This window comes from Motacilla alba, chromosome 6, assembly GCF_015832195.1.
Source record: "Motacilla alba alba isolate MOTALB_02 chromosome 6, Motacilla_alba_V1.0_pri, whole genome shotgun sequence".
Taxonomy (NCBI): Eukaryota; Metazoa; Chordata; class Aves; order Passeriformes; family Motacillidae; genus Motacilla; species Motacilla alba.
This window is the reverse complement of record NC_052021.1, coordinates 15,717,292-15,728,308: the sequence shown is the minus strand read 5'-3', so window position 1 is coordinate 15,728,308 and position 11,017 is coordinate 15,717,292. Positions and strand designations below refer to the sequence as shown.

The window sequence follows — 11,017 nt, the reverse complement described above, 5'->3', positions numbered from 1 at the left end:
ACAAAACAACCACTGTCAGTACCTGCTAAGGGTTGGTCACCTGCCTAGAGAAGAGAGATGAAAATAGAAGCAGAGGATTTAATCTGAGACTATAAAAGTCTCATAAAGGAGGATCCTGTTGAAAGGAGCTTGCCTCCTGAACACACCAGGGATATGAGATCTTCAGGTAGATTAGATGAACACTCTTTACCAATAAGAATTCAGATAATTTTAAGGCTTGACTGATTTTACAGAGTACCCTGCAATAAATCCTCCTTGCTCAAGTCAATAGGTCTAGGGAATTTTTTTTCCCCCTCACTTATTACAGAAAAAGAAAAGTGACTGAGGTGTTGTCTCTGTATCTAGCAGTCCAGGTAGTTTTCAGTCATCATGACATAATATCATGGCATCATATCTTTGATAGTGTCTCCTCTTACACAAAAGTGGCCAGTGAAACATTTGGAACTGGAACAGCACTGACCCTTACCCACACCCATGAGCACTAAACTTGTCAGGTGTGTTTTCTTAAATGAAGCGTTGCTGCGTGGTTGTAGCAACCACACTATTTGTAAGAGAGAACCTTATCTTAGACTGACAATTTAATTGATGATTGAGTTTCCCATTGGGATCTGATGAGCAGTAGAACGAACTCAATTTTTGAAACAAAACTCCTCACATCCCTAACTCCATGGTTAGATTATTTTTCTAGGGAAAGACTGTAGAGAAAACATACCATTTTACTGTCCATAATATTGTACACAGTTGTACTTGCATTTTAGAATCACCTTTTCTTGGCAATCTTTTATCCCTATATTTAAGTACTTATGTACCTGTTATTTATATTTTGAAAGACTTTACTGCTAAGAAGCAGCTATAGTGCAAATTTTTGGCCACACCAAAAATGGTGAGTTTCATCTGAAGGAGCAGGTTCCATAGCATGGGGAAAGCTTCTGCTCCTGAAGATATGAGAAGCATGTAAATACAGCAGAGCGTTACTTCACTTAGCCAAGATGTGCTTGCATACATTGCAGAGCAGTGCATGTTGGCCTTGGCGTGAACAAATGGGCTTCCTATACTCCCTAACAGTTATCCTTCACTTACCAGCTGCTGTACCCTCAAAAACAAATACAGAAACCTATCTTCTGCAGCAAAGGTGTGTTAAGGGTCAGCTACTGTAGCACTTTTTATTTTTAATTATCAGTTTTGATTTCTAAAATTGTAGATTGCTAGAGAAGGAGTGTCACATATATCAATTTTCCTTGACTATTTTTGATGAACTGAAAATAAGCCAAGGAACTATTCTTTGCCTGCATCAAAAGAGTCTTCTTGGAGTACTTAGGAAGCTTTCAATGGTATAACATTGCTAGTTAGGGTAATACACTCTCTAGACAAACTGAGTTATCAATTGCTGAGTTTCCATAAGGATGTATCTAACTTGCTCTCTGGATAAAGGAGAGAGCTATTATACTGCTTTCACAATCTTTTCTCACTGGCTAAGGAAATGTCCAAATGTGATACTGACTGAGAAAAAAGAGGACTTGCAGTGTAATAGTTGTTTGCTTTCCCCTCTGCAAAATGGAGAACATTTCAGTTCCCTTTAGCTTGGTGCTTTTGTCTGTGAATGTATAGTGCATATTAGACCCTGCCAGACTGTCAGCTTTGGTAATGGCAGAAGAAGTGTGAAAACAAAAACAAATGCTCCTGCAGGTTAGTGTGAAAGGAAGAGGAAAATATACTTGTATCCTGTGAAATACAAGATGCCAGACAACATATGCTCGGTAATCCTTGCAGGCAATATTATCTGTAAATGCCATCTTCTCTTTCTGAGGAGTAGCAGTTATGTTCCTACATGAGGTCTTAGCCATAATTGTTGTCTCCTGCTGTATAACAGTAATTTTAGCAGCTGTTGCACAGTGTTTCCCTACTGACTCTATTTTCCATGTGTATATGTATGTATGTACCAGTCACTTATCTCACAAATGGTGAATTTAGTTTTCAATAAGGCTTTATTCAGGCATGTGTTCATATTCTCTAAGATCCCAGGGACAGCACCTTGGACAACATCAGTTCAAAGTCTTCTGTAGCAAGGATTAGTAAAAGATTGGAAAATGCTCAATCCAAATGGGGGAAATTTAGCTTGGAATACCTCAGGACAGCTTTGCTTTCAGCTTCCTGGTATGCATTGCCTGGAAAAGCTCTGTGCATCTTGTACAGCCATTTGCCTAGTTAGAAGCAGAGCAAGGAGCAACGAGCTGTATGCTGCCCCTTCTTTGTGCTAAAACAGTTAATTGTCCCATTTGTTGTACAGGCCTAATGTTTTGAAATAAATAATGGTGGCTGGTTGTTATGTCTGTGGAGATGTTTAATATCTGTTATTAATTATTATTAGTTTTAATTAAGTGATCAGTATAGCATGAAACAGTGATCATCTAGGAGGAACAGGAACTTTTGGCAGTTTGCCATAGTGCCATAGTTCTAAAGCACAAAAAACTACAACTCTGCACATCCAATATATTACTTAGACACAAAGCCATATGTGTGCTTTAAGAATTTGCCTTTTCTTGTCATTTCTGAGTGCATTATCACATGCAAAGAGACAATGAAACCTTTGTTGAGGCAGAATGGAGCTGAACAGCTGGGTCCCACTGCACTTGCAGTGTAAATCTCTAGAGTGCTGTATTTTGTTATCGAGTCTGTATTAGATTCAAGCCATAGCAAGGATGTGTTTTACTTTCCATGCAATCAGAAATAAAAAACATGCTGGATATGCCTTGCAGTGTAGCACATGACTCACCAGTGAAAAGCAGACACTTCTGAGGTGCAATGCAGACTGTCATTGACTTTTAGTCCCCAGCGAGAGCTAAAGACAGGAAACAAACGTAAATGTTGCAATTCTGCTTTAGGGTAGGCGTGTGCATTCATATGTGTCTCTCTCATATGGAATGCTGCATTCTGAAAATAGTCTGCATTAGAGGCAGAGGAATTCTCAACAGTAATTTCCTTTTTCTGAAATAGGATAAGGAAAAAAGTACATCCCTGCAAGTGAGAAAGCATTTTACTGGCAACCTTGTTCTGCAGATTTCCTACTGAATTTCTTCCTAGCGGAACACGGCTGAAATTGTCATATATTATTTTTCACAGTTTTTGTCTGCTGGAAGATCCACAAGGGGAAATACATGCCTGTCTCATGCAATAAGTTGTCTGGGAAAAAAAAATGGAAGAGTGTGTATGAACTTGTGTGCCTTTCCAAGCCATGAGGACAAGGAGAAGCGAAGCACTCACACCTGCACTCCCTCATGTTGGCCAGGGCAGCAGCACTCCCAGGCGTGCTCTGCACAAGCCAGAAGACACATTTTAACAGGGTCTTGAAATGCACATTAAGATGAAAGTGCAAATGTTCACTCTGCTTTGCTTGTCTCATTATTTTCATCACCTCTTCCATACTTTCAGCCTGTGATGTTTAAGAAAGTGAAAGCAAGATTTCTTTGAAAACCTCCATAACTTGTGGTATCTCAAAGCTGGAAGAAGGAGGAATGGGAGCGAGGATTGTTACAATTTAATGGAATCAAACACAATGTACTGAAGCCCCCTTATAATTAGTACTGTCTAATATTCCTCCTCTCCTCTGCCCTTTCTGGATGTAATGTGTATTTCTACTGGAATTAGGTAAAATATAATAGTGCTGTGTTGCACATAATGTTGTCAAAAGATATTGGTGAGCAGCATCAGCCTTATGGTATCGCTGTGTTTCCCTGCCCATTTCTGTCATTTCAAGTGCCACAACATCTGAGTCACAGTGCTAAATTTCACCTGTAGTTACCTCTTCATGCCTTGGACACAACGCATTTAGTTTCTTTTTTTCTTGAAAATACTCTTCAAAATTTCAGCTCTATTTTTTTATTCCTTCCTAAATGCTTTTCTCTCACTAGGGAAACACCTTTCCTAAGGTGAAATCCTTTAATGCAACACTGCACCAAGTATTAGAGTGCCTTTGTGTATCTTTGCTTTCTCAGTGGCAGAGATTCTCTGCAATGCCCTTGACTCAGAGTGCTATTGATGTAACCCACCAGAATTCCCATTATCAGGCAGGTGTGTCTCTCTCCTGAATTACTGCTGGCGTGGCACTAACAGGTTCTTTGGCAGCACAGATTTGATCGAGTCAGGCATCAGCACAGGACGACTTTGGTGTAGGATTAGGCAGCACAGGAGCGAGAACCTGGCATGCTGCGCTGTGGCACATTGCCTCGAGCTGGCTTGCCTGGTGTCGTGCCTCCCTGCCCAGTGCACCTGGGGGATGTCAGCCTTGGGAGCACTGAAGGATCTGACATTTCACTGAGTGACCTCTTACAGCTGATGGACACTGCAGCAATGCATCTTTGTGTTTGAAACCTTGAAGTGGGCAGCATGACATCTGCAAGGACAAACCATGTAGGAAGTTTCCTCTAAGATTGCAGGTGCATTGCTTAGGACCCTCTCTAAAGACTCATCAATTAATACAATTTTTTTTGGATCAAGGAGTACAGTGAGATGAGGGAGATAGTGAGTGTTCCCAGATGCATTTCAGTTTCTCCTAGCTCTACATTTACTATTTCTTAGTATGTTACTCTTTTTTTTTCCTAGCTTTTTTGTTTGTTTTTTCTGTCATCTGCTTTTCGCCTCTGTACAAACACAGAGAGGGAGGTGTAGGTCCAGCTGTTTGGCTGCCATGTACTCAAAGAGCAAACTTGTCCTTTGGTACATAATCAGTCAATTCTCTCAATGGAGCGATGAACTAGAAGAACTCCAAGAAATAGAATTATAGGAAAAAAAAAAAAAGAACGTCACCTCTGCTGCTTTCAGAGTGCATAGGATAGGAAGACCTTAGCTAGCCAATGCAATTCCTCATGGACCTGGCACGCGAGTTATCTCCTCTGTTAGAGTTTTGGAGTTGTTCAGACCCGAGCAGCTCCTCAGACCCTCCTTCCCTTCGGCCCCTGCCAGCGAGGGGCTCTCGGCCGAAGGAAAGCGGTCACTGCACTTGAACGGGACTTATTCCAGCCACGGTCTCCTCATTTTATTTCCTTTTCCCCCTTGATCTTCTTTACTGGTGTTTTACTTCTTAAAAAGAAAATATTGTTACTGAGAACTCTTATATTTCTTCCATCTCCAACCAGATGGTCACAGCTGAGGGATTTCTACCTCACGCATTCATCTTCGGTGCGTTCCGGCGCAACCCCCACATTTTAGCACAACTAGCGCTCTCCCGCTGCCGACGGCGGCGCGGGCAGGCACAACACCCGGGCCTTTGTTTTATTACGGCCCCTCCAAGCGGCCCGCTGGGTGTGCGGCGGCAGGCGGGCGGGCAGGCGGGCGGGCGCCAGCCGAGCCCCGGCCGCCCCCGGGGACCGCGGGGCTCCTTCCCCGGCACCCCGCCCGGCATGCCCCGCGCGGCGGAAGCCGGAAGCGCGGCGGCGGAAGCGGCGCTCAGCTGGCGGGGGGTGTCGCAGGTGAAGCTGGGAAGCGCGGAGCCATCTTGGTGCCCGCGCCGGGCAGGGACGGGACCCGCCGGGGCCGCGAACCGCCGGGGCCGCGCCGGGCTCGGGGGCCTCCAGCAGGGCCCGCCGGCCATGGGCTCATAGAGACACCGCGGGGCCACCGCGACCGGAGCGGCGACGGGCTGCCCCCACCCTGCCCGCCGGGACCAGCGCCGGGCGCTCCCCGCCGGCCGCCGCCCGCGCCCCCGTGAGGCCGGTGCCGCCGCCTGCCCGCCCGCGCCGCTGCCGGTGCTGGCGCCCGTGACGAGCAGCCGGGAGGTCGCGCCGCCCCTCCGCGGGCGCTCCGGCCCCACCGGGCTGTTTTTAAGCTGTTCCTCCCCAGCCCCCGCCGGTGCCCCTGCCCTCCCTCCCCTCGGTTCCTGCGCCGGGAGTGAGACAAGCACAACCTCAGGGAGACCCGGCCCTGCGCACAGACACCGGCGGCCCCCCCGCGGGAGCTCCGGAGGAGGAAGCCGGCCCCTTCCCTCGTCCTGCAGCGCCGGGAACCTTCGGACCCTCCGTGTGCCCGGCACGCACCTGTCCCGCCTGGAGGCAGCTCTCATGGACTAACCAGCCCCCTCCGCCTCAAGTACATTCTGTGGACATAAGCATTTTTTAACTTTTTAAAGAACTTTTTTTTTGCCCCCCATGGAATTTTTACCAGCTGCCACCTAGTTATTTCCTGCTTCTCCCATCTCAGACAGCGCTGACTTTGTTTTTTCCTGGTACTGTAGTATGGGGATCAAATCAAAACCGAGATTTTAAGAATTGCAAGAGCCCTCAAGTCCATTCACCTGTTAAAAGTCAGCAGTGCTGTTCCTGTCTTTCTTCTTTTCCCCCACGTCGCCTGTCGGATGTGATGGAACTCATGTTCGCCGAGTGGGAGGACGGGGAGAGGTTTTCATTTGAAGACTCCGATCGCTTTGAGGAAGACTCTCTTTGTTCCTTCATCTCTGAGGCAGAGAGCCTTTGCCAGAACTGGAGAGGATGGAGGAAGCAATCGGCTGGACCCAATTCCCCCACTGTCAAAATGAAAGGTGAGGTCAGCCGGTTTAATTGGCATGCTCTTTGGATTCGTGGAAGTTGTGGGCCGAGGGGGAGTGATAGGTGAGGAGATCTGCCGAAGGAAAGTCAGAGCAGCAGAGGGAACTCCTATGTATGATTCATTGTCGGGATAATTTCTGTGGAAAGATTGAAACTGAGTTCACTGGGGTTCTTAAGACAATGCTGGTTTTTAGGTGAGTTTTCACTTGGGTGCACTCGTAGTATTGTGGTGCTGCTCTTCTGGGTAGATCCTGTGGGATTGCTCTTGGAAGTCTGAAAACTATTTTCTATAAACAAACGGCAGACTTGGCTGGGAATAACTGCATGGGTTCCCACGGGATTTGATTGAAGTCCACGAAGGTTTCATAGAGGTTTTTGTTCTTCTATAAAGCTACTCATGTAAAGCCATGTTAGCCGTCATTGTATAGAGCAGTCCATTTTGCTTGTCTGAATCTTGGCATTTCTCCTTTTTCTGGTAAATTAGCTCTTTCTTTTGCAGTAGTGGAGCAAGAGGGCCTTACCACTGTCGCAAAGAAGTCGGGAAACAGCAGTGTGCCTGCTCCAAGAGTTGTTTTATTTCCGTTCTGCTGATAGTAATTTATATTTAATAGCAGGCAGCAAAATAAGCAACAGTAGCAAATGAATTTTATTTTTAATTAACATATAGCTCTTCTTAGCTGTTTGCTTGATTTTTTTTCTTTTTTACAAAACTTAATTTCTCTATTATTCTACTGCATCATGACCCTGGAATTCAGGTGATGTTTGCACTAAGCAGAGCCAGACACACAGTTAACAGAAATTACACAAACTCTTTCTACTTATCCTTTTCTCTCCTGTTTCTTCAGGCCAGTGTCAGTACTTTTCCTGATCTTTAACCATCACCTGCCTCATTGATATCTCCCTATCTGGAACTGTAAAACTTTATTCTTTTCTGAATATTGCCCTTACATGAACAGGGAATGCAATTTATATTGAATTGAATTGAATTGGAATCTGGCCATGTTGTGCTATGGGCAAATGTTCAGTTTTCACTGGTCTAGTACCATAAAGCACGCTTTGCTTTAACCATAGGCTTTCCAGCAGATTAAGTTTTAAATTCTACTGCTGTAAAGAAGGGGAACTGTGTTGGCATTTTAAAAATCTGTGAGTCCTGAGATGCAGAGGTAAGCATTGTGTATGGGGCAAAGCATATACCTATATATTTCATGTTTTGCATTAAGTCTTGTTGAACGTGTTATCTTGCTAGAAAGGAGCTGAATTTTTAAAAATGTACTGGTGTGGGAATAAAGACATCTTTAGTTTGGCAGAGATGTGTGGAATTGGTTTGCATGGCTCTGCAAGTCAGACTGATGTTTGCAAGGGTGATTTTTTTTCCAACTTCTAGATGCTTTTAGCCAACTTTTCTCCAGTGGTTCAGTGTATGAGTGCATGTTCTTCTGGGTCTTGACCTAGTTCCTTGAGCTCTCTTGACCGAATTAACTCAAGCAGCAGTTGCTCTCTCTGCTGACACCCACTTGTTGCGTTAAAAGGAAAAGATACTTCAGTAGATGGTGCATATTTGCAATCTTCAGGCTCTCTTCTGACATGTAAAACACAATAGCTAACATTGCTCTGATAATTGTAATTATTTACACGATATTGAGATGTTGCTATTCTGGGTTCTGCAGACTTGCATAGGCAAAGCTTTTATTGCTTGTACTTGGTTCATATATTTCATGTTTTATTAGACACCTAAGTCCTTTGTATGAGAATCTTATTTTAATAGGAGGGACATTTTGAAAGGATACTGTTGCCTCCTTTAAGGCCCTTGCTGGCAATTCCCAGGCTCTGGTCAGAGTTATTTTTAGAAGAATGTGAATGTGGATTTGCAGCCTAAATTATTTATTCACGCTGTGAAGTCACCTATGATAGTACCAGTGTGGAACACTTGCAGGTGCTTTACTGTACACAGTTGTGTTGCCAGAAAATCTGGTCTGATGTGAGATCTGTCATTGTCTGGAATCTCCTTGGATTTCAGAACTCCTGTACCAATTTTGTTGTTTTTAATACCTCTTTTTGACAGTGTTTTTGAGTCAGAAAACACAGAACTTGCTGGGTCCTGAGGTTGTTGCTTGTAGTGAGTCATTTCAAATGTGATAATTCAAAATTGAGCTGTGTGTTTTTATTTCCACAGTTTGCTATTTTACTGTTGCCTATGCAAACGAAAAGTGAGGTTAGACGCTAGGTTATTCTGTTAAATGCTAAGAGGAAACAAGAGGAACTGTATTCTGTTAGTTTTTTCCTCCAGATTGGAGCTCAGCCTGTGTTTTGGTGTGGAATTAGTCAGACAATTATGTAATAGAAAGGATTTCTAGCTTTTTCAATTGTTTTCGGTTTGTCCTTGTAAGTGTCTAGTTCTTCTTTAATTGGTTCAAAGAGAATCCCCCTGAGACTGATGGAAGAGCTGTTGGCGGTCTCTTAAACAAACAAACTACCTGCACATAGGTAGTTATGGCTTTCTTACTTTTTGTAAGTTTTTAATTTTGTTTTTGGTATCTTTAATATTACTGTCATGCTTATTGGAAATTTTGTAATAAGGCTTGGGTTAGCTTGTTGCAAATATACACAGTATTCACTACTGAGTGTTGCCAAAAAGATGGGTTATTCACTTGTTTGTGAATCACCCCATTGGTTTTCTAGAAAGATGATGGAAGGGGGGAGAGAAATGTTTGAGTTTCTCTGATATAATCCTTGGAACTGATTTCTTTATAAAATCAGGTGTCTTGAGTAGTTACATCAGAAAAATTTCTGCTATGGTAAAGTCCTCTTGTAGTCTTCCTATACTACACTCTTGAAAGGAATTTTCTCCTTACATGTAGAATTGCCAATGTGGAGAAGGAATGCATTGTGTCCACTTCATGGATGCCCTTAGATTTTGAAACTACTCTTAATCCCCACTAATTCACCTGCACTGAAATCCTGGAGGAAACCTGTCAGTTTTGGGAGTACTGGGAGTCCTGTGATGATTTGGAATGTCTGTTTTTACAAATGGCCTTGTTCTCTTGTTAACTGCCTTGACTGCTTGCTTTACCCATTGTGGTTTTAATTTTCAGTGGTGTAATGTAGCTGATATTTGGCCAGTCATTACCTGTACACATCATTCAGGCTTTCACTGCACACGCAGACAGAGGATTCTGCTCTGAAGTTAAGGTGAAGGGATGAAAGTACAGTGTCCTTGCAGTGTGTTCAGAACTATCTGGTTCTTAGAGTTGGTTTGTAACTCCAACTCTTTTTCTTACATATCAAATTACATTCCACCAATTTTTTACCCATCTACTAACAAATGCACCCATGTGTCTTTTCTGCACTATTCTGGACAATCTGTTCTTTCTCCGGAGCCATTATGATCCTCTCATGCCTTTCTCACTTTTTAAAGCAGTTATATTTTTCATTGGTAATTGAAGTAAGTGTAGTCTTTCTGCAAATGTTTAAACATCTAATGTTATCTTCGCATAAATATTTTTGTGATAGAATTTGTAAGAATAAGTGTTCAAGTACACTCATTATCTCTTCAAACCCACTGTGCCTTTGTTTCTTCCTGAAAGCTTCTAAGCTCTTTCCCACCCTTAGTCCTTTGTTTCGCAGTTTCTGAAGCATAAATATTTACCAAACATTTAGGAAGCTGACATTAGTACTTTAGGATTGTTAAATAGTGCCTTCACAATATATTTACTCATTTTATATTTATTCTTTTATGGTGGATTTGGTTGGAAGTGTGCTGATGAGTTGCGTTGAATCTGTATTCGGTAGGCAGCTAGTGAGAAAACTTGACTTTTTTCCTTTCCTTTACTGTAAACTTGAATTATTGTATACTGTATTGCAGAACCCCCTCAGACTTCACTAAGAAATGATGCAGGTAGTGCTCTCTTGGGAAATATTCTCATTATCCAGACCCAGACAGTTTTTGTTCTTTCAAACTGTTAGGAGCACTCACAACGTGAAGTTTTGAGCACAGTGCCTCAAAATTCAAGCTGTATGGAGAAAATCATTGGCAGAGAATATACAGAGCCTGAGGTGAAGGTATGATCAGTTCAGAGAGCAGAGTCTGAGCAGTGTCTGTGCTGGTGAAGTAACAGTGACTGATTTTCCCTAATTTGTACAGGAAAAAAATAAATGGTATAGAGATATGTTTCTTCCTCAGGATTGCCACTAACTAAGAAATTCAAGTTAATCCTTGTTCAAGCAGTAACTTCAGGAAACAGCAGAAAGAATGTTTAGTCTCTTTCAAATTCTTACTGTGTGCTCTTCAGATTCTTGGTATTATCAGAGAAGAGTGCTGGTATCATCCCAAAGTGTGTCCACTCTTTGAGCCTAGTGAAGCTTGAAATGGAGACTCTGTGGTTTGCTGCTGTTTTGTTGCTGGCCATTACTCTATATTACAACTGATTTTTTTTTTTTTTGTGCTTTATTTGTGCCTCTGCTATGAAGAGGGAGATTTTGTA

The 11,017-nt window shown here is 43.0% G+C and overlaps 1 protein-coding gene across 3 annotated transcripts in view; it reads left to right on the top strand.

Moving 5' to 3' along the window:
* Positions 1-5,463: 5,463 nt before the first annotated feature.
* The window catches only part of ZSWIM8 (zinc finger SWIM-type containing 8), a 51,594-nt gene continuing 46,040 nt past the window's right edge, over positions 5,464-11,017 (top strand). For all 3 annotated transcript variants that reach the window (XM_038139993.1, XM_038139994.1, XM_038139991.1), the window contains exon 1: positions 5,464-6,529. In XM_038139993.1, the coding sequence (XP_037995921.1) occupies positions 6,352-6,529 (178 nt within the window). In that variant the 5' untranslated portion in view covers positions 5,464-6,351. The remainder of the gene's footprint in view (positions 6,530-11,017) is intronic.